This window comes from Phoca vitulina, unplaced genomic scaffold (genome assembly GCF_004348235.1).
Source record: "Phoca vitulina isolate PV1807 unplaced genomic scaffold, GSC_HSeal_1.0 scaffold17, whole genome shotgun sequence".
Lineage (NCBI taxonomy): Eukaryota > Metazoa > Chordata > Mammalia > Carnivora > Phocidae > Phoca > Phoca vitulina.
In genome coordinates, this window is record NW_022589720.1 from 8,561,525 (window position 1) to 8,585,612 (window position 24,088).

The following is a 24,088-nucleotide window of genomic DNA, read 5'->3' on the forward strand; positions in this document are numbered from 1 at the left end:
CTCAACACAGCCACGAGGGCAAGTGGCAGGAATGCATTCAATTTGGCAAAGGATTTTCAAAATGCAAAAGGAAGAGCAGGACCTTGAGTCTGAATGCAGACGTAGTGGAAGAGAAAGAAGAGGAAAGTCGCGATCAGTAAGGGCCAGAGTTGGGAGTTTTAATGGCAGTGCTGTGTGACACCTGTGTAGGAAGTAAGAAGAAGAAAAATATTCATTTTCTCAACTGAAGCAGGAGGGCGTATAGAGCGTTGGCTCTCCGGGCCTGCATGATGAAGGGGAGCTGCTCTCCATTTGCCCAGGGGGTTGGCAGCGGGAGAAGAGGTGTGCGCATTCTCTCTCACACTTACATAGAGGAATGCACAAGCCCCGTGTACAATTAAAGTTCCATCCTGTGGACCACAGTGAGAAACCAAAACCACATAAACCTTCTGACTGTTGTTCTTAGCATTTCCTCGAGTCATGGCTTTAAAATCGCTATACAACGCTAGCTCAGTATTTCGACTTTTGGGTCAGTGCCCATCTGTGTCTCAAAACAGACACGAGGTCCATAAACCAGTGTTGAATTAATCTGATCTCCTTGGGAGTGATTCTGGCCAGTGGTGAGGGAAACTGTTCATTACCTGTAAATTCTTTATTCTAACGGCTCGTTCCACAACCAGCAGCACAACGCTAGTGGTTGCCAGGGACGCCGTGGCCTGTCTCAGGGACTGGCATGTTTTTTTCCTAAAGGGTCAGACAATAAATATTCCCCACTTTGTGGGGCCATATGGTCTTGATCGCAGCTACTCAGCTCTGCAACTGTACACGAGAGGCGTCATAATAATACATCAGGGAGGGGAAGTGGCTGTGTTTTGAGCAAATGTTATTGACAAAGGCAGGAAGTGGGTGGGATTTGGCCCCTGGGCCATAGATTGCTGACCCCTGGTCTATGTGTATGGTGACTCCTGGAGTCGGGCAGGACGTAACCATTTGTGAGGACCCCAAGGTGAAGTCCACCCTGAAGCTGACCAGTGCTACAGCCGCCCAAGGACTCCCAGAAGAGAAAATCTGAACTGAGACCAAAAATGCCTTTGAAATAAAATGGCTTTTGAAATAGAAAGTGAGCAGATGGTGAGATGGGCTGAGGTTGAGGTTGGATTCGAGAGCCAGAGTAAGTGGCTGTTGTGAGGATGTGCATGTTGTAATGGAATTATGAGATGTTAATACATGGTCCATGACATGTCTGCTACGTTCCTGGGTCCTCAAGTTTGCAATTTAGACCAAGTAAGTTTAAGGTCCCTTCGTCCATTTGCTTACTGGTGGCATTAACAATCATTCTTGCTATTTTTATTGCTGAGATGGAATTCGACTTTGGCTATGTTTGAAAATACTAGTTATATCATGTATTTTTAGTTTATTTATTTATTTATTTATTTATTTATTTATTTATTACTTTTGGTTTTCTTTTTTTTAAATTTAAATTCAATTAGCTAACATATAGTACATCATTAGTTTCAGATGTAGTGTTCAACAATTCATCATTTGTCTATGTCATGTATTTTTAAAGGAAAAAAAAATGTAGAGTCCTTATAAATTTCAAAAATTTTTTTCTCTATGAAAGATGAACTATAAGTGACATATGTATTTTCCTTTACTAAAACGGATGGTCGCTAAATGATTGTATAATTTATGCTAGTGTCATGCTCTAAACGTAATATTAAATTCCTTTGATTTAAAGACAGAGAATTTTAGATCTTTTCATGGATGCGGCCACAGGTACATGTTAATCTTATATAATCAATGCTGAACAATGCTGTTATGTTTTGCTGTATTTTATCATTGTTAGCTAGATATTTGTCCATGACAATAGTCAGGCAACTCTTGAGGAACATATATGAATATTCAGGTAGTGGTAAGGTAGTTGAGACATATTTAGTATGCAAAAATTCCTTGGAAACAGTGTAATATTTTGTTTCTACTTCTTGCTTAGTTACAAAATAGAAAAAGACTATGAATGTGTAATGAATAGTGGGTTTTAACTTCTCAATTAAAATGCCATTATATAATACAATATATAACATGTGAAGGTCAAACAAACATTGCTTTTTTAGACTTTAAAAGTCCATCACTAGATTGGTACCATAGCAACTTCTACTTGAACAACTGTAACTATTGATTGAAGGACTTGAACAATTGAGTGTTTCTAATGTGACAAGTGACTATAGCCTAAGCCACAATACACAGTTCCTCACTGACAAGTAACAGATGAGACGGTTAACAGCTTTTCTGTCTTATGACAAAACACAGTGACACATGCAACGCACTATTTCCTATATAATTTTTAAAATTAGGAAAAAACACAAATGTACTTTCAAAGTAGATGGATGTGACAGAATGTCCATAATGGGTGTTTAAAATGATGTGAAAAGAATAGTTTAAGTTATCAAGACTTGAAAATAGTAAGTATAAGACTCCTGTAAGAGTCATTAATGATTACACAATGTCTGATCCTCACTAAAGTTGTGAAATTAGGGGTGACTGAGGATGTCAGTTGGTGCAATTGGTTGTGCGTGTTCAGCACAGCTATTCCAAGCTGTAGGACACCAGAACTCCAGTCCTGGTGGTTGTATTAGCAAGCTACAGTTCAAACAGACTGTGATTGATACCTCACTAGTCTGATTTGTTAATAGCACGGCATGTTTAAGTTTGTGTATATTTAGAAATGAAACATACAAATGCATAAAAATGGAGAATCACAGATAGGCACATTTTTCCACCTGTGTTTTATCTTGCTATCTGAAATTTAAAAATCAGGTTTGAATTAAACTTATTTCTGATAATAATTTTTTTTTTTAAAGATTTTATTTATTTATGTATTAGAGAGCGAGCGAGAGAGAAACAGCATGAGAGGGGAGAAGGTCAGAGGGAGAAGCAGGCTCGCCGCTGAGCTGGGAGCCCGATGTGGGACTCGATCCCAGGACTCCAGGATCATGACCTGAGCCGAAGGCAGTCGCTTAACCAACTGAGCCACCCAGGCGCCCTCTGATAATAATTTTTTAAGGACATTTTAGGGAGGACAGATTTGCAAGGATTTTGTAAATTAACTAGAGCAAACTGCTATCCCTCCCCTTTCCAATTATTAACTAATCCCCAATTTCAAAAACTCTCTTTTCAATAAAGAATTTCTATTTTGTTGAAATGTGTCCAGAAGGCCTTGGGAATCTCAGTGCTTCGTGTCATAACAGAATTGAGTGAAATGGTGAGTTTAGTGTTAAAATTCAGAATAATTCTTCTGGATTTCTTTTTTTTTTTTAAACTTTTTTTTTTTCTCTCAAGATTCCATTTATTTATTTGACAGAGAGAGAGAGAGAGACAGCGAGAGCGGGAACAGAAGCAGGAGTGGGAAAGGGAGAAGCAGGTTTCCCCCTGAGCAGGGAGCCCGATGCGGGGCTTGATCCCAGGACCCTGGGATCATGACCCGAGCCGAAGGCAGATGCCCAACAACTGAGCCACCCAGGCGCCCCTCTTCTGGATTTCTTGAAGGGTATTGAGAAGCAGTAACAAAATTGAAGTGTAGGTGGGAGATGAGGCTATATGCAGTTATAAAAACCCTGTTTTGATCCTGAAATTAGTCATTATATAAAAAAGAGGTAAGGGGAGCCTGGGCGGCCCAGTCGGTTAAGCACCGACTCTTGATTTTGGCTCAGGTTGTGATTTCAGGGTCATGGGATCAAGCCCTCTGTCGGTCTCTGTGTGGAGCATGGAGTCTGCTTGGGATTCTCTCCCTCTCTTCAGCTCCTCCCCCTGCTTTCTCTCCCTCTTTCTTTCTCTCTCTCAAATAATAAATAAATAAATTCTTAAAAAAGAGATAAGCAGGAGAAATGGGAAGATGCCCAACTCCACCCATTTCAACACTTCTTATTAAACTTGGTGTAAATCTTGACTATTAACATTGGAAAAAAAGGTCAAGGAACAATGAGATGAAACACGTCACTATTCCATACAGAAACTTCCAATCAAATCAGCAGACAGTTATGAGATCATCCATAGTGAAAGAAACATCCCGTTAACAATAATCAAGATTGGACAAGACCTAATAGGACCATTTTCTGGACTGGCAATGTGGATGTACACTCTTTCATGGATGGTTTCTTCAAATGATTTTTAAATTAGTTTCACCAAGTAATTTTCTTTGACCACAGGACTGATAAAAGCATCTCTTCTCTTTTAAGGCCCATTGAGGGATGTTTACTGTAGTAGGGATGCCCACACAGGTGGAAGAAATTAATATATGCCAGACCACCCCTCAAACTTTCTAGTCTTACAGTTCAGAGAAAAGAATCTTTAAACATCTCACCAATATGCACCAATATGTCGGAGTGTTTTTGTGGATGATGGTCTCATTGTGTGTGTGTGTTTCTTTAAAAAAATTAACATATTAAGCTCCTAATGCTCAAAACAGAGAAGCATTTTAATTAGAGATTCCAAGGTTCTACTGAAGCTACATGAAGAAGAAAACTGTGTGGTCTCCTGTCTGTGTGGAACAGCAATTTATTTGAAGTCCAATATAATAAGGTATAATTCAAGCCAACCATCTATCTTGCACCATTATTACATGAGTCCAATGGGGCTCCTCTACTTGATATAGAAAAGTACTGGAATACTAATACTAAATTGTTGATTAAACTTACTGGGAGGTCTCAGGGTGCTTACATAGAAACCTGAGACTTCTTTTCTAACACAATGGTAATATCCTGAATCAAATGAAATAATGAGAGAATTTCCAAAAAGTCTAAGTTTACCTCCCTCACAGTCTTTAACAACAGAAGAAAAATTATTTAGCATTTAGATGTCAAGAAATGAGGGAGGTAGGGAATGAAAAGTCAAGAAGTAGACCTTTGATAACAAAGGGTTTACCCTCTTAATCTCATTGGTTACATTGAGTGATTTCCAGGAGGCAAAATTTAATTAAGGTTTGCGAATGTTTCTGTAACATTGACAGCTTGCTGATATAAGGACGCTCTGGCTGCTGAAGATATGTTTTGGTTGCATGCAGTAAGATACCATTGATTCTTAAATCAAACTGGGGACATTTCCATTCTCGGTGGTGCGGTTGCTTGGACACAGAGCCTTATCTTTCTTTATGCCACTTGCATAAAAGTCCTTCTTCACCACCATCCCCTCTGCTTGGAAAACTTCTATTCTTCCTTTAAGACGTGATTATCACTACTTCTAGGATATTATGACAGCCCCTTCCTCATTTTTACACTGTGAAGTATAGCATAGTGCCTCATTAAATTAAACAATTTACCCCAAATGTACAGTTAACATGGGAGGATGGTGGGTCAGCACTGAGACGCCCCCCTCCATTTGCTCCCCCCACCCTCCCTGCATGACTCGCTATGCACAGCTGAAGAGACAAAGGGCAAAAGGATGGTTCGTCATCCTTTTGATGATGTGGACTGTCATCAATACTTGGACCTGCAACCACAAAGGAACAGCAACCAAAAGATACCTTCACATTCTCAGGTTAAGCTGCTTGTCGAGTCTATGTTGGAGGAACACACTAGTGTGTGCATGCTGGATTGTCAAGTCTATCTTACCAGGAACATAGCAGTCACCAAGTCATGAGTTAGTAATCAAATAGAAATTATCAGGAAGATCAGCTCTCATCATGGGGCTGGAAGATTGGAAACCATGTGCTATTTCCCTTCTCTTGATTATTAGAGACAAATGCTTTCCAGTGACATTCAGTAGTGTTACCCATAACTGGCTGGATGTTGGACACACTTAGAACTAATTCTACCAATACCAATTCTACAGAGATACGAAGTCACTGTCTGACTTACTTATCTCCTTTGCTTTTGGAGATGCCAACCAACTTCTCAATGCCGCCAGCATCCCGTAAGGCCTTGGCGTTCTCCATGTTCTTGGTGATCACCTCGTGCAGGGTGCAGCAGACGGCTGTCACCGTGTCATCCGACATGGCCTTACTCGCCGCGTTGTTGCTATTGTTCCCACCTGGAAGCCTGTGGACGAGGTCTCGCATGGCATATTTGCCTTTGGAAAAAAAAAGTCAAGGGAAGAGTTGAAATGAGGCCAAACTGGAGGAAGAGGGCAGAGAAGAAGGTAGGGGTAGGGGAGAAAAAGAGGACACAGGAGGCCACATGAATACAATATTGTCCATTTCCCATCACTGAATATTCTGTCGGGTCACTGTGAACACACACAGAGAACAGACTTTCCTCATGGTGAGTGTGTGGACTTTTGGTGCTAGACGGATGTGGGATGGAATTTCTGGGCGAGTTAGTTCACCCCTGTAAGCCTCAGCTTTTAAAAACCTGTAGAACAAGAACAATAATGGTACCTATGTCACGAGGCTGTTGCAGAGATTAAATGAGTAAATGTGTGGACGGCATGTCACCCACAAGGATTAATGAGGATGCAAGACTCAGTAGGGGTTGGCTATCAGTGGGTTCCTGCTCTTCGGTCACAGAAGTCAAGAAAACATATGGTAATTCTGACATAACTTCAAAACTACCTCCATAGGAACTATGTTGAGGCCTGAGCTACTTAGCAAATAAGAGTCAGACCACAAATATGTGGAGATCATGATCACGTACATAACTCCTGACCTCTGGCCTTTATCAAGCAAAGAGAAACATTTAAAGCAAGGGAGAGAGACTTTACAAATAATGTATAGCTAGGTGTTCTCTGAACCAGGATAACCCAATGATCTGCCGGTCTCCCTGATGGGATTTACTGTATGGCTCTACCGTATAACTTTTACTAATTTGACACATTCTTCTTTGTGCGAAAAACAAAGAAAATAAAATCCAACTTTGCTTCCTTGACTTGCTTCATCATTATTAATCTTGCTACTCCTAATGATAAAGGTACTTATAATGACATCTTTATGGAGTACTTTTAGTTTACAAAGCATTTTGGGCATTACCAATAACCCTACAAGACATTAAGTCATTCCCACCTGCAGTTTCCAATTCTGTCCTATTAATTTACTTCTGGAACTAAGTAAATGAGTGCCTGTAGCCAAGTTGGCTGTTCTTAAATGTTTCAGATGGAACTGGCATGTGTCCAAAGCTAAACTCCTTCCTTGTCTCCCATCCCCCAATCAGACATGTTTAGCTAGCTCCTGAAAGTCATTTGAAATGCTTTGCCTCCATACATGTCTCTAAAGGATAGGCTCTTTGGCTGTTTAATCCTCTGGTGTGTGGTGCCCGGGGGTAAGGAGGGGAGACTTAGGGCAAGGCAGTGATATCTCCATTCCAGGCATTAATAAATAAAACACAGACCCTTGTCATTTTGGTATCTGCTCTTATCCTATGTTTAGGTGGCTTATTTTAGCTTGGACAAAAAAATGCTGATGTCTAAATTACTGAAATAGGAAAGTGTCTTCGTTCATTTGATAGCTGAGAAGTATCTGACAAAAATGGTTTGCCTGAAAACCTCCGAATGTAGCCTATTTGTTTCCTAAAGACAATACTTAAAATAGTTTGGAGAAGATCCTTTGTGCCTGGGCAATCCTCTGAGCAACTTGCTGTATATTTGTCATTAAATCACACTCAGCTCTGGCTAAGAGTTTACTTTTGTTGAGCTCAAAATGCTGAGACGTCATTAGTTCATTAACCGGCACAGACTGTCTTAGGCAAACCTGAGTTCCATGGAGGTGAGAAGGTGGATGAATGGGGTCTTAAAATTTTTTCTTCCTAAGGGAAGTGAGAGAGGAAGGAAACAGAAAACTATTCCAATGATTATGCATCCAGGGGCATTCACACTCCCGACCGAGTACAGAGGACTGGTTTGTGACCTTGGACATTGCTGAGGTTGAAAGCAAAAATGAAAGGAGAAAGAAGATTCGGTTGTAGCCTTCTTCAGTTTTTGCTGTTACTGCCATTTAAAAAATTGTACCAGATAAATTTGAAGGTGTGGATTCATCCTGCATTGTTTCCGAATCCATGAGCCGTGAATGAAATGCGAGGTGTCCCCGTCACATTCAGGGGGCATGGGCAGCCGCTTTCCAACCCAGAGCGGCCTCTCTGACTTGCCCAGGGGTGCTGTACAAACACTTGTTTTCCGTGGACTCCACAGTGTGGAAAATGACGAGTCACTACCATATATAACCAACCACAACCTGTCAAGGAAACCCACTGGAATGATTTTATTTCTAATATTTCCAATAGAGTTCACTGACATTTTACTGGACAAGTGGACATTTTTCATTTAGTCTCTTTATTAGCCTATTTGGAAGGATATATTTTAATTTATATTTTTGACCATCCAAGTGGAGAAACAAATCAAGTAACATTATTCCATAGAGCAGAAGACCTCCAGACAAAGTTTGTTCATTCTTTTAAGGGCATACAATCGTTTTAGCCTTCAATTCTGCTGCTGAGAAAAGCTGTCTTCTCATACTGGAAATGGAATCCTATCTTCATGTGAAATTTGGGTAGCAAGAATAGCTTTTTTTTTTTTCTTGTGTTCATAAACTTGGAGGCTAATTGGGTGGGAGAAAAAGAAAACAGAAACATAGAATAATTATAGTTGCCAGCAACCTTCTGTGGCAGACTAATAACAGGAGTCCAGGGAAGGGAGACATTAGGTTGCTCTGGGCTTGTCACAGAAAGCTTGATATAGGAAGTAAACAGGATTTGCTCTATAGGTCAGGGGAGCCCCAAGATCCACCTGATATTCTACAAAGAGAATTCTGGTGCCTCAAGAAGGAAAGTTTCAGGGGCGCCAGGGTGGCTCAATCGATTAAGCATCCGACTCTTGATTTCAGCTCAGGTCATGATCTCAGGGTCATGAGATCCAGCTCCACGTCGGGCTCCGCGCTAGGCGTGGAGTCAGCCTAAGTAAGATTCTCTCTCCCTCTCCCTCTGCCCCCCCCACTCATGTGCCCTCTCTCTTTCAAAAAAAAAAAAAAGAAAGAAAAAAAAGAAGGAAGGTTTCAGAATAGAAAGACTGAAGGTTGGAGAAACAGGTAGTCTTTTTCTTGACAATAAAACTCTGTCTCTGAACTTCTATTGAAATTGTAAGCATTACAACTCAAGGTGATTTGTGCCCATAATTGTTCTATGTCCATATTTTCTTTGTTCTCTAAATTTCTAAACAACAGAAAGAGTGAAAAAAACATTCTTGCTACCAATAGGAGGAATCTTGGCATCCCCTAGCCCCCCAAACTTTCGGGTCCCTAAGGTCTGAGATTTCTTCAGAGGTAAAAGGAGTTCACTCTCTTTAGGAACTAATTCCCTTTTTGTGCCACAGGGTGATGAGAAAAAGTTGCAAGGGGGGTGAGCCAAACTGCAATTTTCACAGACTAACACCATGAAGGGAATAAAATTGGTTTTTGTTTTTGTTTGGTTTGGTTTCAGGGAGACTGACCCACTCCCCCTTTCTCTGGATTTAATTGGTTTAATAATAAGTGAATGGTATGGCACAGACTGAAAGTCACAGAATGATTCATGCCATTTAACAGGCAACTATAATATATCAGGACAAAAACAAGGGCTTGTGACCTCGGAGGTGGCTCAGGGCCAGGGACAGGATAACAGCCGTGATGGAGAATCGTAGGATGAAACTGACAAGTGAAATGTTGGGGGTGATGGAGGAAAGAAGATTCAGGAGTCTCTAGCTGAGGCAATGAGGTGGGTAGTGAAAACCAAGTGCATTTTACAATTTAATAATCACGGACAAGTTGGATTTCTATTGTATTTATTCATGCACAAAAAAACATGCAAAATTAGTTAACCTTATATGGCAGAATAGTACAGTGAAGTCCCATCAAGGAAAGAAGCTGCTTCATCAGGTTCAAAAGACACCTAGATTTGTGAAACCAAAATGGATACCTTGGCCTGCCTCCATTTGCAAGAAATATGCACTCCATCATCCACTGTCATGGAATCACATGTTAAAAAAAGAAAAGCATGCTGCTCCCTCAGATTGAAACAAAACAAAACAACTTCGCAGCCTCCACACTACCACCAACCAACAGATCACTCTGTTTTGCTGAAGTTCCTGGTAGAAATGAACACTTGGGTCCTTTCTTCTAAGTTACTTAGTCTCTGATGAAAAGAACATTATTTCTGATATGCAGTAACTGGTATGAGATGACCAATAACTGGTATGAGATGACCAGTGGAGATACTGTCATTGTGTGAATAAACTGTGTTTCCATCAATGACAGACTAACTGTAACCTTGTAACTTTGCTACCCTTGCCTCTGGGTGCATGTGTGTGTGTGTGTGTGTGTGTGTGTGTGTCCTTTAAATACTTGTATGTAAGACTGTTGAGCCAGTTTTCTAAGTTCAGAACCTCCGGAAAATTACAAATAACCATTATTTTCTCTTCATAATGTTTCTTTCTGGAGTCTTCTGTTTAAAGTGTCAGGCCATGAAGGTGCAGATGGCCTCAGGAGATCTAACCAACAGTGCTGCCCAAGAAGGACACTCTTAGCAAAGCTCTCGTGCAGGCAAGGGCTGGTGGAAATTTCAGGACGGTGCAACAGGGCTCTGCTCTTGTTGACTTCTTCAGCTTCTGTGTTTTTTGTTTGTTTATGACTCTCTTTCTATTTCTAGTTCAGGACTAAGCCTATTTCTGGTATTGATTTGTGTGCCACCACTTAGTTTCCCCGTTGGTGGCAGCGATATTGAGTAGTGGTTTGTGGTCTAACCATCTGTGCTCTGTAAGGTGGCAGACAATAGAGAAGTCACTTGAATCCCTTCCAATTATGTATCTCTTTTGATCACTGATAGAGTCCTTTGTATAGCTGGTCTTTGGGATGACTCAAATGTCTTTGTAAACTTAAATCTCTCAAGCCAACTTTAGAGAAAAGATAATTTAAATAAAAATGTTGGAATGGAGATCAGTGCTGGGTCAGAAACATCACAGCTCCTTTGTCTCTGAGATCTTAGCCCCTCTTTGGCTTCTTTGTTTCTGGGGCTACTAAAATTGGCCTGTGAGTTTTTGCTGAGATGCTCTAAATTTACTCTTTTCTTTTTCAATTTTTTTTTACTGTGGTAGAATATACATATTCTAAAATGTACCATCTTATCCACTTTTAAGTACACAATTTGGTGATATTAAGTAAATTTTTATTGTGCAATATCACCACCATCCATCTCCAGAACTGTTCTCATCTTGCAAAACTGAAACTCTATACCATTAAACAATAACTCCCTATCCTCCCCATCCTCCTAACAGCCAACATTCCACTTTCTCTCTTTACGATCTTGACGACCCTAAGTCCCTCATACAGTATATATCTTTATGTGACTGATTTATTTCACTTAATATAACGTCCTCGAGCTTCATCCATATTGTAGCATATATCAAAATTTCTTTTCTTTTTAAGGCAGAATAATATTCCATTGGATGCATATAGCCCATTTTGCTTCTCCATTCATTTGTTGATGGGAACTTGAGTTGCTCCCTCATTTTAACTATTGTGAATAATGCTGCTGTGAACATGGGTGTACAATTATCTTTTCACTTTCCATCTGTTTATGTCTTTGTGTTAAGTAGAAGCTAGACAGGAGTGGTGGAAGGAACACCCCAAGGCAGAGTCTCAAGGCTCTGAAGGGGAATGACAGAGACCCGAACTAGAGGCAAGGATGGTGATAAGCTAAACATTGGAAGCCTGGGGGCACAACATCCTGACCTTATGGCTTCCAAGACCTTGGAGCTGATGAACCAAAGAGCCACAGGTGTGGAGTATGCACTCTCCTCTTCCACCTCTGCCCCAGGGTAAACCCTAGACTCATTATAATGCATTTGCATTGTGGGAACAGTCTCAACAGATGGAGGAAGGCTTCCATGACAGTTCCCATACAAACCTTGTAGGGTAAAAAAACTCCCCCTCCTAACCTGCGGGAGGAGTTTCCCAAATGATTGGAAATAGCCTCCATTAGAGACCAACCCACTGTAAGTCACAGCTCCTGCCAGCCCAGAGAGACCCAAGAATATCCAATCCCAAAACCACTTAGGGGCCATTTCCACCTCATGGAACCTGTCCTGCTCTCCCACTTTGAGAGTGTACTTTCACTTTAATAAACTGCTCTGTGCTTGCTGCTTTCCTTCTGGCTATCTTTATTTTTTATTTTGAGCACCAATGCCTGTGTAAATCTTCTCCTTCGGAACCCAAGGATCAAGATCTCCATCCACATGACACAGACTCTCTCTCACCCATAACATCTGGATCTAAAGTGAGTCTCCTGTAGACAGCATATTGTTGGACCATGGTTTTTAATCCATTCTGCCATTCTGTTTTTTGACTGGAGAGTTTAATCAATTTATATTTGAAATAATTACTGGGGGGCCTGGGCGACTCAGTCGGTTCAGCGTCTGACTCTTGTTTTCCGCTCAGGGTCATGAGATTGAGCCCCTCAGTGTGGAGTCTGCTTAGGAGACTCTCTCTCCCTCTTTCTGTGTCCCTCCCCTGCTCTCTCTCTCTCAAATAAATAAATAAATCTAAAAAAAAATAAAAGAAAAAAGTTACTGATAAGGAGGGGCTTACTTGTGTTCGTTTCCTATTTGTTTTGTATATACCTTGTAGCTTTTTTTGTCCTTCATCTCCTGCATTCCTGTCTCTTTTGTGTTTACTTGATTTTTTGGTAGTAAAATGTTTTAATTACCTTCTCATTTCCTTTTGTATATATTCTATAACTATTTTCATTGTGGTTACCATGGGGATTACATTTCATATCCAAAAGTTATAAAATTCTAATTTAAATTTATACCATCTTACTTTAATAACATTTAAAACTCTATTTATAGCTCCATCCCCATCCTTTTCAGTTCTGGATGTCACAAAATTCCATATTTGTAAATGTCATAGGTCTAAAAAAATAACTTTTTTTTAAATGCATCCGTCTCTTCAATCACGTAAAAAACATGGAAAACAAGAGTTACAAACTGTCATGACAGTAATACTTGTTTTTGTAATTACCCATGTATTTACCTTTACCAAGATCTATATTTCTTCATAGGATTCTAATTAGTTTATTCCAAACTGCAGGATTACCTTTGCTTGCAGGGAAGTTCTAGTGATGAACTTCCTCAGCTTTTATTTACCTGGGAATGTCTTTCTTTCTTCTGTACTTTTGCAATACAGGATTCTTGATCGGCAGGTTTTTTTTTTCCTCTCATCAGTTTGAAAATACAGCCCATTGCTTTCTGACCTCCAAAGTATCTGATGAGAAATCTGCTTATAATCTTATTGAGATCTTTTTTAATATAATGAGTCACTTCTCTTTTGCTCAAGATTCTCTCTGTCCTTGTCTTTGGACAGTTTGATTATGTGTCTCAGTATGGGTCCCTTTGGTTTATCCTCCTCAGAGCTGCTTGAGCTTCTTGGATGTTTATATTCACATCTTTCATCAAATTTGGGAAGTATTCAGGCACTATTTCTTCAAATAATCTCTCTGACCCTTTCTCTCTTTCTCTCCTTCTGGAATTTCCATAGTGTGTATGTTGGTCTGCCTGATGGTGACTCACAGATACCTGGGACTCTGTTCACTTTTCTTCAGTTATTTTCTTTCTGTCCCTAGGACTTGATGATTTCAGCTGTCCTGTCTTCAAGTTCATGGATTCTTCTGCCTGCTCAAATCTGCCTTGGAATCCCTCCAGTGAATTTTTCATTTCAGTGACTGTCATTTTCAGCTCTAGAATTTCTTTTCTTAAATTTCCTTTTAGGTTTTCTATCTCTTTAATGATATTTCCATCTTATTCAGACATCATTAGCTTAACTTTCTCTACATCACCTTTTAGTTCTTTGAGCATCTTTAAGATAGTTGTTTTAAAGTCTTTGTCTAGTAGGTCTGCCATCTGGTCTTTCCCAGGGACAGTTTTGTTGGTTTATTTTTTTCCTTTGAATGAGCCATACTTCCATTTCTTTGTATGCCTTATGATTGTGTGTGTGTGTGTGTGTGTGTGTGTAAAAGTAGACACTGGAATCTAATAATGTAATCCTGGAAATCAGATTCTTCCCCTTCCCCAAGTTTGCTGGTTTTTTTTTTTTTTTTTTTTGGTTTTTGTTCTGTTTTTGATTGTTGTAGGCTGTCTCTGTGCAGAGGATCAGCCTGAGGTATAAACTTAAGGTCCTCTCAGGTCTTTTCTGAACTTGTGCCTTTCTCTGGGCACATGGGGGACGTTATTTTCCTTTGCATATCCATTTGCTTTTGAATGTCCTAGTCTTTTAAAGTCTGGTTCTCAAAAGGAATCAAAGGGGAAGGGAGGGTGCCAACACTTCAATTCCCCTGGAAGTCACCTCAGCCAGCAGGGAAAGGGCTTGCAACAATGAGAGGTGTGCAAAAATGGCTGTCTACCTCTGTGTCTGTACCTCCATGATCAGAAGCAGCAGTGATCAGAATGCAGATCCCTGATATTTGGAGGACAGGGTCCTTGCTGCCCACCCTGGTTCCCAACAGCTGCATGCAAGCTGCTCAGGAACATACACATAGCTGCCAGCCCAGTTGATCCAGGTGAGGGTTGGGTAGCTGCTACTATGTTAAGAGTTGAAATTGACTGAAATTAATCCCTATTTACCATCCAAGCTTTCCCTTGAAAGTTGCAAGCCTTCATTAGACTCCAGAGTTCCAAAATACATCAGACACATTTTGTCAATGTGGGGAACCAGAAACCTGTGCTTCCTACTCTGCCATTTCACCAGAATCCTCTCCCCAGTCTGAAGTTACTTTTGGTCAGTGGGTGAAGATATAAAAGTGAGGTGCTGATCTCCAGATGACTGTATGTCTGTAGGTAAATGTGAAAAGAGCCTTTGCCCCCTTGCCAAAGGGAGATTATTAGTCTTTTTACAATGTTCTGTCAATAGCCATAGCTCCTTCTGTAATGTGGCTAGCACCTTTTCTTTCTCTTTGGGGAACTTTTGGAGCTAATGTATCATAAGAATCTGTCATTGTGTAACTATAAGGGTATCTAAAATAAACACTTTATTATAAAAGAGGAGAAAACATACAAAAAAATCTATATTTTAAAACTGATTTATGTGGCTTACAGACGAAGAGGTGAAACATTCAAGAGTATTGCTTGGTTATTAAAGAAAAAATTTGAGTAATTGTTCACATGGGAAAGTTCTGAACCAAGCTGCAGTTATTTCTTGTCTTAATACATCAAGGACTTATATCTTGTGTCCCCTCAGAACTCTTAATTGAAACTGCCTTCCCCAAATTTACACCCCATAGTCAAACTAGTAACTCTTTAAAAAATGTCTTTTACAAATCTAAAACCATCTTAGGGCTTTCCCGGACTGTTGCTGGGTAATATCAAAGAGTTTTCTTCCTCACCTTATGAAATGAAGGTACTTTGAAATGGCATTCTACAGGTTTTTATTCAGTTTAATACTAGAGTGAGAGATGGCCTATTTATCAAGCTTCCACTCCAAAAAAACCTGGCAAATGAGGAACTCCACCTCCACTTAATCATGGCAAGTAATGCCTCAGCCCTTATGAACCTTCCACTTTGGTTAAAAGCATGCTCCCTTTCATGTTAAAGAATGGCACAGTAATGTTTGTTTCAAAAGTTTTTGAAAGAAAGATTCCATTTCTAGGTTTAAAAGAGGCTTTTCAGTTGGTAGTAATCCTAACGTAATCTTTATGGGATAGATAATGAGATCCTGGAGATTTTCAGTGCCTCATTGTCCATAATGCGTACTCACTTTCATGCTAGTCACCAACCCCTTATAAAACTGAACTTGTCTCCATTTTGTTATCACTGGTTGTGATGAGTAATCAGAGCCATTCAACCTTATCATCAACAGGTGGGTTCTGATAAGCCATTCAACCGTATCAACCTTATCATCAACAGGTGGGTTCTGATTTTCTTTCATGCTTGCCTGGAGACCCCTGCTAGAGCCACAGATCTGTAATTGGGTCTGTTGGAAGAAACATCAAAATAGCCTGATTAAAGAACTCCAACAGGTACTCTTAACACTTGAGACAATAATAAATAGGCTCTTGGCTACAGGTACCCCTGTAGAGGTGACACCATCACCACAGATTAACAACTCTCAGACTGCTAAGAGATTCAGTCAGGATTTCCAGAACTCGTTCACTTTGAAAGGCTGCTAACTAACTCAAGGTCAAGAGAACAAGGATTAATTACTTAGGCGAAATGAAACAAATTTAATGGTGGCGAATGTATTTTATTTTGTTTTGTTATGTTATGTTAGTCACCATACAGTACATTAGTTTTTGATGTAGTGTTCCATGATTCCTTGTTTGTGTATAACACCCAGTGCTCCATGCACTATGTGCCCTCCTTAATACCTATCACGGGGCTAACCCATCCCCCCACCCCTCTCCCCTCTGAAACCCACAGTTTGTTTCACAGGGTGCATAATCTCTAATGGTTCATCTCCCCTTCTGATTCCCCCCCACTTCATTTTTCCCTTCCTTCTCCTAATGTCCTCCATCCTATTCCTTATGTTCCACATATAAGTGAAACCATATGATAATTGTCTTTCTCTGCTTGACTTACTTCACTTAGCATAATCCCCTCCAGGTCCATCTATGTTGATGCAAATGGTGGGTATTCATCCTTTCTGATGGCTGAGTAGTATTTTGAATTGGGCATATTACCAAAGCTTCCTTCTTTCTACTTCCTCTATCTTTATTGCTTGATTTAATAGGTTATGCTTATAAAAACTAGATGGAACATTCTTTAAATGGAATCTTGTTCTAATTACTCCTTCGGAATTCAGAAAAACATACATTAAAAATTCTTAAAATAAGTAAGATAATAAATTATCAGGGAAAGTTAATAATAATCCTGTAAATATAACAACATATGTTGATTGGTTTTATCGACACAACTTGCAATGGTAGTTAAATAATATAAAAAATGCCTTGACTAATCCATTTACTTTCTTTGACCCTAGGTTTTCATGGACTGAACTAGAATCTATCCTCCTTTCTAGTAGAATGTAATTGAAAAAATCAAATCTGTACCCCTAACCATGCCATAGAAAGTTAACATTGAAGGTAAATATAATTTAATTAGACATGACAAGCTCATTAGAAAAACAAGGGCATTTCGTAGGTGGAATTATTGTCCACAACATCCTCCCAGGCTTGGCTTGTACTTATGGTTTAAGGGACCCCACCCTCAGCGAGCATGACTAGAGCACTGAAAGTTACAGCTCAGAGAGATGCAATAATCCGAGTTCTAGGTAGTGGCGGAAGTCACTCCGTCGGTCCTGGGTTACTGATCCCAGTAGTTGAGCTGAAAGGGAATAAAATATTGCTGCAACGTAAAGGGACCAAACTTACAAACCCAGGCGCTCTACAAACAAAACAAAAATGACCTCTCAAGATTTATTATCATATAGGCCTAGTTTTGATAACTGCGCAAAGAGGTCTTGGTGAGTGAACCCACCCTGCTTGCTATACCTACGTCTGTACAAATGGTCAGAGTAAACCATTGAACTGATGGTCAGAAGTGAGAGAACAGCTAAGTAAACACCTGCCTCTTAGGAGCAGAGCTTCTGCGTCAGGAGGCACCGTGAAGGAGCACAGTACCTCATTCCACCTCCACCGTGACCGTGCGCTCGCCATGAGCCTGTCACAGCAGAGAATCGGGAGAACAGAACAAAACCAAAAAAATCAACCCAAGGAAACAAATCAAAAAAAGAAAAAGAAATACAGGATGGCCTTTCCAATCCTAGTCCCAAATAATGAATCTTTGAGTCATTTGCTAGCAGTTGTTTACTTTCTGAATCAACCTTATCTCTGAGATTTGCAATACCAACATGCGACAGATGATACGATGAACTTGTGAGAACACCACTATTTGTCCAGCATGACACGACCAGCCCTAACCTTTTAAACCATGGTAAAATTGTGCTTCTCTATTTTAAATGGGAAAGACTGGTGCTTATTAAGTCTGGATGCCTTGCAACATTTTGTAAGTAAAAAATTCCTTTCGCTTCATGCTTCTGTCTCTACATTTTCCTTGCACAGAATGGAAAATAGCTGTGGCAACACCAGCCCTCTGGTCTAATCATGTCAGTGCCTTTTTCCCAGAATGGGACCTGTTCATTTCCACCTCTGTCCCTTTGCTCCAGCTGGGTTAGAATAAATATTTAATGAGATGCATTGATTTTCTAAAAAATGAACCATAATGAACCTTGTTCTATGGATCTGCCAGTTCTTTAATTGATTAAAGATTTATTCAAATAGAGAGAGAGAGAGAAGGCATAGTAGAATGGGATCAGCTGGAGCCAAGGCAGAGGTTGAGACAAATTCTGGAAGAAACACAAAAATCCTTATGCTTTTTTCTAGTAACTATGATTTTAAAAAAACAAGTACAGACTTATAACACATTTAAGGACCAATTTCACATGCCAGGATTGGCAAGCAATTGGTCTGAGAAAATGATTCAAAGGATAACTCAACCCTCCGAATGGAAATAATACTAAACAAAGCAGAATTTTACACTTTTATAGTGTATGGTGTGCAGTTCTCTCAAGAGTAATTACCTCCAAATAAATAACCTATTCCACTTGTTTGGAAGACAAAAGGAATTGTACTTTTTAGCACCTCGAGATCTTATCCAGAGATTTCACTGAATTAGATACTGAGAAATTCTATACTTATTGAGGAGTAAGGTAATAAGTAGAAATATGGACAAGGAGGTGGCTAAGATAAGCATATTTAATTTGTATGAGAATTGCTCTAAAAATAAAAATGGCAGTTAATTAACAGGAAGCTTGCTGAAGCACCTTTTGAACTAGAAATAAATTCATTTTTGAGAAATTTTGAAATGAGTCCGGTAACTGATGGGACACATTATAACAGGATTTAAGTAATTTGATTAAATATTCAGCATGATAGCCAAAATAAATTTTATCTCAATTCATTGTCTAATTTTAGCAGAAAGGAGGTAAAGGTGAAAACTTAAACTCACTGATTCTAGCCTCAGGGGAGAAACGTAGGAGGACATTTTATTTTTAGGTCAAGATTGTTATCCAGCAAAGACCCAAGAACTCTCCCAGGATGAAAATTTCAGAAGACAATAGTGTGAGACAAGATGAGTTTGGCATTTTCGTAAGCAAAGTTTGTTTTCAGGAACAGAAGTTGAAGGTAGTTTCCTACCTGACATTAGCACATTGGAATAATAGTAATACATTGATTAATGCAGATAATGACGAATTACAATACTGCATTCCCCTGGTGTTGCCTTCTCAAATTCATTGACCCCTCTGCCAAAATAAGAATTAGTCTCAATAAAGGTCACAAAGATAGGGCATCAGTTACAGGTTTTCTTCACATGCTACTGCTCAAGAGTACATCCTAGGGCAGCTTAACGTTTTCAAGAAAAGTTACATCTATTGTTTCCATTTCTGCTTTGCATCTCCCTAGGGGTATAACAAAGGCAGGTGCATTTCTAATTTGTGTAGAAGACAAAGGCAGTCCAAAGAGATTAGACAATGTGGGTAAGGTTGCAGAGCTAACTGTTTTCTGATGTTGGTACCTCTCTATGGTTAGAGGTACCTGGCTAGAAGCTCCCCTCTCGGACCCGCCCTCCTCCCTCCCGCCTCTGAGCTCTTTCCACAGATATAATCTTCCTTTTAAAATTGTTTTATTTTTTTTTAGATTTATTTATTTATTTATTTGGCAGAGAGAGAGAGAAAGAGAGAATGTGCACATGCAGGGGAAGCAGCAGGCAAAAGGGAGAAGCAGGCTCCTCACTGAGCAAGGAGCCTGATGTGGGACTGGATCCCAGGACCCTGGGATCATGACCTGAGCCGAAGGCAGCTGCTTAACTGACCGAGCCACCCAGGTGTCCCATAATCTTACTTTTAAAAAGAGTTTTTAAATTTGAATATAGTTGACACACAACATTACATGACTTTCAGGTGTGCAACATGATGATTCAACATCTATGTTATGCTATACCCACCACACGTGAATACACAGGTATAATCACAGGTATAATCTTTGCATCTGTATGACACCTGCCCTGAAACTCATTTACTCAGTCAGTCATTCTACAGACACTCATTGGAGTTGTGTCTAGTTAGCTTACACGTTAACCGATCTTTCCAGGGATAACATAAACCGAGGACAGAGTGATCTCTAACAACATGTTTACTGATGCATCAACAAACCATTTACATTTGACTCTACAATGGAAGAAGATGCAAAAATAGTGCTTGGATGGATGAGAATGGGCTTCACACCCATCCTGCTCCTATTACCTCCTCTATGACAGATCCCGGGAATACTCATGCTACGGGATGCTGTGTTCTACAAAAGGGTTTCTCTGTAGCATTGTGTGGGAAATTCTGTGCTTGACACTCAACTCAGAGATTTACAACGTATATTAGCAAAGTAAAGGTTCCAGTCCTGCCGTTAGACAAAATGAAGCCACTGGTGAACTTGGTTTAACATAGAGTTTCCCCAATATATCTGAAGAAGGAAGTCTTTTTGCGCATGCCACCCATTCCCTTCCCAGAATACTGGGATGCTGGGAGACTCACCCGGGGCGGCCCTGCCGAGTAAGGGCAGTGATGTTACTGCTCCTGTTCCTATGCTTACATATCACTGGTAGCCCCAGATCTTCAGCACCAAAGAAATCCCAGTTTCATAATAACTTGATCTAATGTGGACAAGATCAGAACTAAAAAATTGCTCTGATTACATAAAAGAGATGGCCAGAGAGAGACAATGTACAGTAGAGTATTTTAAGTATTGGCTGATAGGAACAGCTCGCCCTAAATACACCTTATTCCTAACTTCGACCATCTTGTTCTTATTTCATACTCCCCCTACCCCATACTTTGTTCAGAGGACTTCATAAACCGGGGAGATAAATGTCACAGAAGAAGTTCTTTGGCTATAATCCACCTTCTCTATTAACCAGTGAGATGCTGGAGGAATTCCCAGAATAGGTTTTCAAATAGAGGAGGTTCATGGATTGAAATTCACTTAATTTTGTTTCCCAAGTTGCTTTTCTTCCTGGTACTGACCGGCCAAGCCAAGTACTGATTTCCACTAGGCAATTCTAATTCTGATTTAAATTACTGAGCTGAGCTTTGGATGCCAATGGATCTTATGTGGCTTTGGGTGATGGGTTCCCTAGGGTCTGACTTGGCTTAGATGATTGAACTTCATAGCTGAAATAAACCTCAGATGACAAGTAACTCGAGGCATCTGCGGCTGTCTGGATCATCAATCAATCTATCCTTCTAACACACATCATGGGCCCTAAATTATATGCCCAGAACTGAACATGTTCCAGATCTTATAAAATTCCTGCCTCCCTTATATTTAGGAGACAATGTCCTTCATTAGACACAAGAGGATTCAGAGCAGTCCTTACTAACAAAAGTAAGAATACTTTTTTTTAAAAAAAAACTTCTCATCATTTGTCCTCACTTTGAGATTGATTTTTAATAGTATTAGTTTACAAAACTTGATGTCTAGGTCAGAGCTTATTTTCTAGTTTCTGCCTGTGGATTTTTTTTTTTCAGAGTAAAGAAATGTGGCATCTTCTGTATTTTTATTGTGCACAGAATTCCAATTTCAAGAGAAAGAACATCAGAACCCAAAGATATTGACAAATTATTTTAATAAAAATTGGTTTGTGTTTTAGCTATTTCTCTAAATTCCCTGGGTAGTGAAAACATTTCTCTGATGAACCGTAAAAATATCTTGGGCTATATAATATTGCCTGTTTTCCTTTATTAATTAACCATGGCAAACATTTCATATGGATTGCTGGCATTTCTTAAGTATTCAGAACGCCAGTGTTCATATTGTAGGTTTATGTTGTGTGTATAAAACTAAAACTTAAAGGATTTATACTTTGATGAGTTTAAAAAAAAAAACTTCAGTGAGTGTGCTTGTGCTATACTAAAAAACCAATAACTATTATATGGGTTATTCACAAGGTGATAAACAGAAAAGAAATGAGATATGACGACAAAGAATTAAAAAAGACAAAATAGATATAAAGACAGAAGCAAAAAATGAGCTTAGAAAACCGAAAATGAACCAAATTTTGTTTCTGTGAATCTCAATCAAAATAATTCAATATTAGATCTGAATCCAGCTGATGACATATTTATAACTAGAGCAACATTTAATACTGTAAAATTCTAAGAAAGGAAAAAAAAAGAGCTGGATAGTCTTTGGGCAATTTCTTTATTGTCATGGGATTTCATTTGTAGCAAAGGAGAAAGATGACAAATGGAAGAGATTGCACAAAAGTTTAAAAAAGCAGGAAACGATTACACCCAGAGCCGCAGCAGGTCAGTTGCCCTAAAGCCCAGCAAAGTGGCTGGTGTTTGAGTTTTCTTGTCTAAACTGTCACAGTGTTTGGAAACTCTAAGTGCCTATTTGTCTCGCACACTATGGAGCCCCGGCCGGGGAGAAAGGCTGTCGTCGTGTCCGTTTGTCTGAGAGCGACGGGCTCGCAGGCACCCACCCTGCATTTTCTCGCAGTCTGTACCATGGACAGCAGCCTCCGCCTGGTCTCACTGCAGTGAGGTTTGCAACCATTCCCTTGGTAGGGATGACGTCTCGGCAGTGTCACCTTCTAAAACAGAGACATGAAGCATGCACTGCAGACTCTGCCCGGGCACCCTGTTGAGCCTAATTCAGCCTGATCCAAAAGGATCACACAGGAGCCTACACACTGGTCTACGAACAGTTTATTATTAAGGATCATGGTTAGCATCACCAAATCAAACCAAAACAATCAAAACCATGCAAATCCAAACCAAGCATCAAACAAAAACAACGAGGCGTCTTCCTATTATAAAAATGCTTTCTATGCACATTTTGTAATCTGCCATGAGCAGTCTCTCTACCTTCTTTTCCAGTCGACAGAAACTTTGAGGACGCTTCTAAGCATGTATGGGCTGTTAGCTTGTCCGAAAGCATGAAGATCAGTGGTGTTGGTTTGGCCTCATATAATTCCATGAAGCTACGGAGAGTCCCCACAGCAACTACTTTCCTTCCGGGGACAGACTGTGAAGGTCAAGTAAAGGGGCTGAGTGATGGGTGAGGACTGGAATAGAGATATCCAAGGAGGGGGCACCAAATCCTCTGGTGGATCTGCTCTTCCTCCAGGAAGTCAGGCTGGAGCACAGCTCCAGAGGGTTTGGGGACTTCAGGGCGGTGCCCCTCTCGGCCACCATCAGTGACACCTGGGCTTCCTGGGCCTTTTTTCTTTCCTTCTCCGTTAGTTTCTGTGATTGTTTTAACAAATCACCACAAATGGGGTGGTTTTAAAAATCAGACATTAATTTTCCCACAGTTCTTGAGGACAGAAGTCTGAAATCAGGGAGTCAGTCCGCACCCCCTCTGACAGCTCTCGGAGAGACTCCTTCTTGCCTCCTCAAGCTTCTGGTGGCTTCTGGCATTTCCTGACTTGGGGCTGCAGGACTCTGGTCTCTGCCTCCATCCGTGCGTCTCTGTCAGCTCCAGGTCTGTCTCTTAAAAGAACGCTTATCCTTGGATTTAGGGCCCAGCTGGGTAATCCAGGAGGAGCTCAAAATCCTTAACTTAATGACATCTACAAAGACCTTTTTTCCAAATAAGGTCACATTCACACATCCCAGGGATTTGAATGCAGGCATGTGTTTCGGGGCCACCATTCACCTGACTCTACCTTCCTTCCCTTCCCCAACCCTTCATTTTTCTTAATGAGTGTTCTTTTCCCTTTTCTGTGTTCTTTCCTTTCTTTCTTTTCTTGCACCAAAGACTCAGGCCTGTCATCCTTGCTGGTTTTAGCCAGAGAAATTCAGTGACTCATCCTACTCTGTGGTGAAGAGCAGTTGATGGTTTACTTGGTGTGGAATGTGGGTGAATAAGGGATGCTGCTCTTTGTAGGTGGAATTGTGCCCCCTCCCCCCATTCATATGTTGAAGTCCTAGGCCCTATTGTCTCAGAATGTGGCCTTATTTGGAACCGGGGTCATTGCAGATGTTATTAATTAAGGGAGGTCATACTGAAGCAGAGTAGGTCTCTAATCCAATACAACTGGTGTCCTTATACAAATTGGACACACACACACACACACACACGGAGATTCCCATGTGAAGATGAAGGCAGAGATGAGGTGATCC

General features: G+C 40.2%; 1 protein-coding gene across 5 annotated transcripts in view; it reads right to left on the minus strand.

Annotated features, from left to right (window-relative positions):
• Positions 1-24,088, minus strand: part of CTNND2 (catenin delta 2) — an 887,227-nt gene that overhangs the window by 41,441 nt on the left and 821,698 nt on the right. For all 5 annotated transcript variants that reach the window (XM_032415368.1, XM_032415365.1, XM_032415366.1 and 2 more), the window contains one exon: positions 5,829-6,039. In XM_032415368.1, the coding sequence (XP_032271259.1) occupies positions 5,829-6,039 (211 nt within the window). The remainder of the gene's footprint in view (positions 1-5,828; positions 6,040-24,088) is intronic.